Genomic DNA, 7292 nt, shown 5'->3' with positions numbered 1-7292 from the left:
AACCATGGTATCAATGACATATCATCATGGTATCAACGAAAATCACCATGACCAAAGTATTAACAAAACATCATCATGGTACAATCAAAATCACTATGGTATCAATGAGAAATTATCAATAAAACGACGTAAACTATATCTCTAAAAGAATAATTATACGAGAATAATGAACGAGTATATCATATAACAAAAGATCATGTACCAACAGTAGCTCGATAGAATTTGGACGATCATCAACGGCTCGACTGAATCGGAACGATGTGTAACTGGCTTCTGCAGCAAAGTTACGTCAGTAACAAATATATGATTGATGAAGAAAAATATAATTGAGAAGTTTTCAATTATGAGAAAAATCAAAAGCAAAAAGTAAAATTTTGATTTTCAAACATATTCGCAGTCCGAGACGATAACCCAAAATTGGTGTAGAATTTAGAGAAACTTTCTTCTGCAAAGTTATAGACCACATCGATTTCAATCCCCATCGCGGGTAGTTTCTTCTGCAAAGTTGTAGAACACATCGATTCCGGTCTCTCACGCGGGTAGTTTTTGCAAAATCGTTTTCAATAAGCAGAAAAATAAAAAACAAAAAACGGAAATTGCTTTTTATGTATGTACGCAGTCCGCGAACGATAACTCAAAATCGATGCAGAATTTGAAAACACTTTCTTCTGCAAAGTTGTAGACCACATCGATTCCGGTCTCTCCAGCGAGTGGTTTCTGCAAAATCCTTTCTAATTAGCAGAAAAATCAAAAACAAAAAGCGGAAGTTGCTTTTCAGGTATGTATGCAGTCCGCGAACGATAACTCAAAATCGGTGCAGAATTTGAAAACACTTCCTTCTGCAAAGTTGTAGATCACATCGATTCCGGTCTCCCGCTTGAGTAGTTTCTGCAAAATCGTTTTCAATTAGCAGAAAAATAAAAACAAAAAGCGGAAGTTGCTTTTCAGGTATGTACGCAGTCCGCGAACGATAACTCAAAATCAGTGCAGAATATGAAAACACTTCCTTCTGCAAAGTTGTAGACCACATCGATTCCGGTCTCTCTAGGAGGTAGTTTCTGCAAAATCCTTTCTAATTAGCAGAAAAATAAAAAACAAAAAGCGGAAGTTGCTTTTCAGGTATGTACGCAGTCCGCGAACGATAACTCAAAATCGGTGCAGAATTTGAAAAAACTTTCTTCTGCAAAGTTGTAGACCACATCGATTCCGGTCTCTCTGTCGGGTAGTTTCTGCAAAATCCTTTCTAATTAGCAGAAAAATCAAAAACAAAAAGCGGAAGTTGCTTTTCAGGTATGTACGCAGTCCGCGAACGATAACTCAAAATCGGTGCAGAATTTGAAAAAACTTCCTTCTGCAAAGTTGTAGACCACATCGATTCCGGTCTCTTAGGGCGAGTAGTTTCTGCAAAATCGTTTCCAATTAGCAGAAAAATAAAAAACAAAACGCGGAAGCTGTTTTTCAGGTATGTACGCAGTCCGTGAACGATAAGTCAAAATCGGTGCAGAATTTGAAGAAACTTCCTTCGGCAAAGTTGTAGACCACATCGATTCCAATCCCTCAAGAGGGTAGTTTCTGCAAAATCGATTTTGATCAGGAGAAAAATCGAAAACAAAAACGTACTGCTTTGATACCATGTTGAGAGAGAAGGAGAGAACACAGAAGTAGAACCCCAAAGTGTGTAGAATACACACATGAGATGATGTATATATAGAGGGGACCTGGATGCCATATATTGAGTAGCTTCACATATAAGCTCAACAGATCCCAAGGTTCTCAGTGATGCACTTAAAGAAACCCTCACCCACGATCCTGATGTTAAGGAACAACACCATGTCAAATTCCAGCAAACTTGGTTTGGAATCAATTTCAGCTCTTCAAAGACAGAGCAGCTATTTTGTATTTCATGGGCAAGCTTCCCCCAGTTGGGGACATCACAGGGGTGTTGGATTTTGGATTTAAGCAGGAAACAGTGGAAAAGATCTTCTACAATGGATATGGCCTTTTTGAAGCATTGTTCTTCAAGCATGACAACCAACAGGCAATTCTATCCACCTCTACCATTATACTATGTGGGCACGTAGTCCACGTGCTCCCATGGCAACCACTCAAGCTTATTAAAGAGGAGCTTATGACGACTTGACCTGTATGGGTGGACTTTGTGGAGCTACCCTCCTTTTTGTGGCCTTGCATTGGAGAGATGGCTGCCTCTCTAGGCAAGGTGCTGTTCGCCCCTACCATCAATTGCCCCAATAGAAATCGAGTATGTATAATGTGGAAAACCGACAAACCTATGCCAGACACTCTGGACATTGAATTAGAGGGCGTAGGGAGAATTGTCACATATTTAAAATGGGGTAACTTAGCTGGTAGTTGTTACCATTGTGGACAGGTTGGACACTTCTCTAAGAACTGCCCCACATTATTGGTCACGAATGCAGATTTAATTCCCTCCTACCCGGGCAGTAAACACTTGGTGCCACGGGAACAAATATTTGGTAAAAGCCCTTCTTCAGTTGTGCTGTTAATAGAATACCTATCACCCCTGCTCAGCCAAAACTAGTGGTATATTCTCAGCCTCCTGGGACAAGCAGGACTGCCCCCAAGCATACAGGTAACCAGGCACCTAACCAAGCATCTACCTCAAAAAACAACAAGCAACATGATAAAGGTAAGAGGATAGTTGACTCGGAGGGATTTCAGTTGTCCAAAAGGACCTTCAAATCCAGAAATGGACCTACAGGGTATACTTCACCCAATCTCTATGACGCTCTATAGGACATGCCTTCTCCTGAGTCCTTAGCTATTATTGATTCTGTAGTCAACAAGTACAAAACTGCCAGGACCGTTGATCCTCCTTCCATAAATCTAGAGGTAACCATGAATGACACAGAGTTAGAAGAAGGGGATACACAAATCATCCTGTCTACCCCTGACCCGTCTACCCTAAATAACTGTACATGAAATTCACAAGCTTCAACATCAGAGGCCTAAATGACCCTACTCGGTATGCCACATTCTTCAATTGGCTCACAAACTCTGATATGGATATTTGTTGTGTGCAAGAGCACAAGCTTCATAAGCATGCTGGTTTGGTCATGTGCTACAAAGGTTACATTTGTCATTATACAAGCGGCAAAAATGGCTACTTTGGTACCTTAACTTGTATCAAAGCTAGCTTAAACCCACAATGGACTTTAGATCATCATACTGGTCACTACTCAATTTTTTTAATGAAATCTGAATTGGGGACACTGCATTGTGTTAATGTTTATGCAGATAATGATAGTACAAATCGCCAGTTGTAATGGGATTGGTTAGCTGATCTCTCTCTACAGGGGGGGATTTTGGCTGGGGACTAGCTTCAACATGGTACTTAATGTGTCAGATACTACATCCATCGGCACGGTTGTAAACTGTAGCGAGCGAGGACGATGGGATATCCTCTGAAAGTCATTATCTCTTGTGGACGCATGGGAGTGCTCTCAGCGAAATAGCCCAGGTTTTACTTTTCATTCAGATGCACACATAGCCTCATGGTCTAGACTCGATCGAATATATTATATTCGTACGGGTTGGCTCCCTATAATGGATGATATGCAGGTGAATATGTCTACAGCCTGATCACTTTCCTCTCACGCTATCTCTACATCAGCTGGAACCTACGCAAAATAAAGTTGGTCCAAAGATTCCGCTGATGATTAATAACTCGTTGTTGAAACATCACCTATTTAGGAAAGAAGTCTTGATGCCTATTGATGAGGTGCAGATCTCCTATCCCAATCCCCTGTTAGCTTGGGCGACACTCTCTGCTGGCATGCAAAAATGTATCAGAAATGTGGGGAAAGTCATAGCTTCAGAATCCAGGGATAAGATTCACAATGCAGTAACGGTCATCAAGGAGGTAGCTATGCAGGCCAGCCTTGGTGCATTGTGTCATGGGGATGTGGCCAGATACAAGAATGCCAGAGATGTAATCCGAAATGAGGAAAATAATGCAGGCCACTAAAGCTCGTTTCTTATGCAGGCAACATGCTTTGAAAGATTGTAATGACATGTCTAAAATATTCTTTCAGAAACTTAAAAGTAAACGCAGAAGGGAATGTATGGCAGTTGTGCATACTGACAGCGGACAAAAATTGGAGCAAAGTAAGGATATTATGGAGCATGCTATAGTCTATTTCATGAAAATTCTTCACCAGGATGCAGATAATACCGAGTCCAGAATGAAGGCAACTAGTGACATTATTGACACGGTGGACTCATGCATTGAGCAGACAAATGTAGAGAGATTGGAGCAACAATTTAATGAGGGAGAATGAAAATTTTCTCTATCCAAACTACCTAATGATAAAACCCCAGGCATGTGTGGGCTCTCTAAGGAGTTCTTGATAGAATATTGGGATCAACTTAAGAGCATTATTGTGCCCATGCTCAATGACTCGTGGATTTCTCAATGCTTGGATCCATGCCTCAAAGAGGGTATTATCAAACTGTTGCCCAAAACGTTATTCCCAAAGACTATGGGCAATTGGAGGCCTATTACCATGATGGGAATCATATAAAAAGTGTTGGCCAAGGCCATTTCCTTGAGGCTTACACCCTTCTTCCAAAAGCATACACAAGGCTCAATCTGGGTTTACAGTAGGACGATCTATCTACCACAACATTCTCACTTCTATGAATTTGGGCATTGAACATGCAATCAGAAGTGGGCAAGATGTAGTATTATTTCAAATTGATTTTGCCAAGGCTTTTGACACAGTGCTCTGGGATTTTGTGAAGATGGTGCTTAAAAAACTAGGATTTGGTCCTCAAATGTGTGCATGTATCTACTTGTTAGGACAAGATGCATGCTCCATAATTCTTATTAATGGTATACTCTAAGACAAAGTACCTATCTCAAGGTCCGTTAGACAAGGGTGCCCCCTTAGCCCCCTACTATTTGCTATGATTACACACCCATTGTTCACATACCTGGATTCACTAGTACAACAAAATAAGATACAGGGCTTGCATTTGGGCAATGAGCAACTGGTTGGTCAGGGGTGGGTTTGCTGACGACACTATCTTGTTCTTGAAAGCCAATAATGTTAACATTGCTAGATGTATGGCTTTTCTGTCTACGGCCTTCTCCCTTGCAAGTAGGGTTGCACATAAATCTTGCAAAATCAATACTGATAGACGTTACTGCCAAAAATTTTCATGCGCTTGTCTGGAATGGTAAGAGGCTACCAAAAGGACACATATTTTGACATCTAGGCTACCCAGTTGGAGTGGAAGTGTCCATGAAATCTCTTCGAGAATGGGTTCTTGAGAGAGTATTGATGAAGGTAGCCTCTTGGCACTACGAAGAGTGGCCGTTACATGTAAGACTGTGGATTATCCGGGCTATCCTCTTGCCATGTATACTGTACTATATACCTCTGTTGGATTGGACAGAGAAATCCCTACAGCCTTTCAAATCTGCCTTGGCTCGATTCTTGTGGGGAAAGAAAAAAGCGTCTGCTGCTCCTATTACCTGGGACTGCCTCACCATGCCTATGAAGCATGGAGGATTGGGCATACTGAATCTTACAATACATGCGCATGCTAGGAGGGGGCCTCTCATGAAACATATGGTACAAAGAGATACCTACTGGTCCCTATGCTTATGGTACCTCATCGATTGCTCCGTGGTATATTTTCATGGCACTTGGAATATTACATCATGGGATAATCTTTTTACTGCAGCACCCATTAAAATTGGGTTCATTGTGTCGCAAATGCTGATTACATCTTGGAAGATTATTGCCTCTAAACTGCAGTGGAATGGCCGCCAACGATACACAGGGAATTCGTTAGGAGTTGAGAGTGTCTTTTGGAGCCATGTATTTCAGACACCACCAGCAATGCTCATTCGAAAAAAAGCCCTTTCTATGTTCAAAAAAGGCATAGTACAAATTAACCAGATTATGGATGCTAGTCACATTCCAAAAGAGTTTCTTGTATCAAGAAGGGAATTTAGACTCGGCAATGGGCTTAGGATATCTTGGAACCATTTATGCGCATTGGTTCACCCCTTAACTCATATCTCTTTGGTCAATACAGAGGATAGACACAAAGACTGGCAGCTACCCTCTTCGCATGCAAGTTGGTGGTCATGCAAAACAGATAAGTTTTATGCTTCTCTCCATATTGAGGTTGATGTAGCCATTAGGTGCAATCAACAATGGACGCTTCAATCGCCATTTAAGCTTAAGGTATTTATGTGGAGGGTAGTGATGGGAGCTATCCCCTCAGTCATGCTTATGCTCAAAAAGGGAAATGGAACAGGAGCCTGCAGTGTATGTCATAGAAACGAAACAGTGAGACACATCTTTTGGGATTGCAGTCAAGTCAGGGAGTGGTGGCAATGGTTCAAGTTTTGGTGGAATCAAGCTTGGGGAATCAAGTTCACATGCATGTTTGGATTCTTCAAAACACAGGAATCAGCAATGCTTTTTTGCCTGCATTCTTTTCGGCTTTGGTATGTATGGTACATCTGGAACATGAGGAATATAAGTTTCTATGATCACGTACATGTATTGAGCACTAGGATTCCATCACAAGAAATAAAAAATAGGGTGCTCGAAGATGTCATGACCCTTAGAGATAAGGAACTCCAGCAACGCTCATATTGAGAAAACTGTAAACTGTAAACTAACATTGTAATATAAGAACCTTTCTTTCAAAAAGAGAGAGAGAGAGAGAGAGAGAGAGAGAGAGAGAGAGAGAGAGAGAGAGAGAGGACTCATAAAGGGGGAGGGATTGCTGTGTAAAGACATTCCTCTGAAGTTCTTGTGAATATGTCTCCCGTGTGCATTCTACGTATCTTGTAAAAGCTATGTCTTGGACGACATGCCTTTTATATGTAGCTGTGACAAGACACTCTGGTCATAAATTAAATTTATTTTCTATTTGCCATAGTTTTTTGGATTACTTGAGATGATAGATCTTTATCTAGCATGAGAGAGAAAGAGCGCTATGTCTAATCTATTTTGTATATGCAGGTTTCTATATTCTTGGGCAATTGCAGATTCTCGGATTCCATCAGTTTGAGTGATCATGGCAGCAATAGTGCTCGACCCAGCAAGGCAAACATGAGAGGGAGGAGAGGGAAGGAGCATACCTGGAGTGGAAGCAATGACGATTAAACACAATTTAAATTTCTCAAGTATAGCATATAGATAGGAATGGACAAAAAGCCACGTGAATACAATATATATTATAAAATGAAGCAGAATTGTTCAAATACAATGTTTATGGCTTTAAGA

The 7292-nt window shown here is 40.9% G+C and overlaps 1 protein-coding gene across 1 annotated transcript; it reads left to right on the top strand.

Moving 5' to 3' along the window:
- Nucleotides 1-3176: 3176 nt before the first annotated feature.
- On the top strand, nt 3177-6706 carry LOC147424994 (uncharacterized). The gene has a single exon (XM_086500684.1). It carries the CDS (start codon nt 5286-5288, stop codon nt 6657-6659), a length of 1374 nt encoding a protein of 457 aa, XP_086356810.1. The 5' UTR covers nt 3177-5285; the 3' UTR covers nt 6660-6706.
- Nucleotides 6707-7292: the final 586 nt, after the last annotated feature.

This window comes from Adiantum capillus-veneris, chromosome 25, assembly GCF_014529385.1.
Source record: "Adiantum capillus-veneris isolate H3 chromosome 25, ASM1452938v2, whole genome shotgun sequence".
Taxonomy (NCBI): Eukaryota; Viridiplantae; Streptophyta; class Polypodiopsida; order Polypodiales; family Pteridaceae; genus Adiantum; species Adiantum capillus-veneris.
The sequence above is the reverse complement of the archived record's forward strand: the minus strand, read 5'-3'. Positions and strand labels throughout refer to the sequence as shown.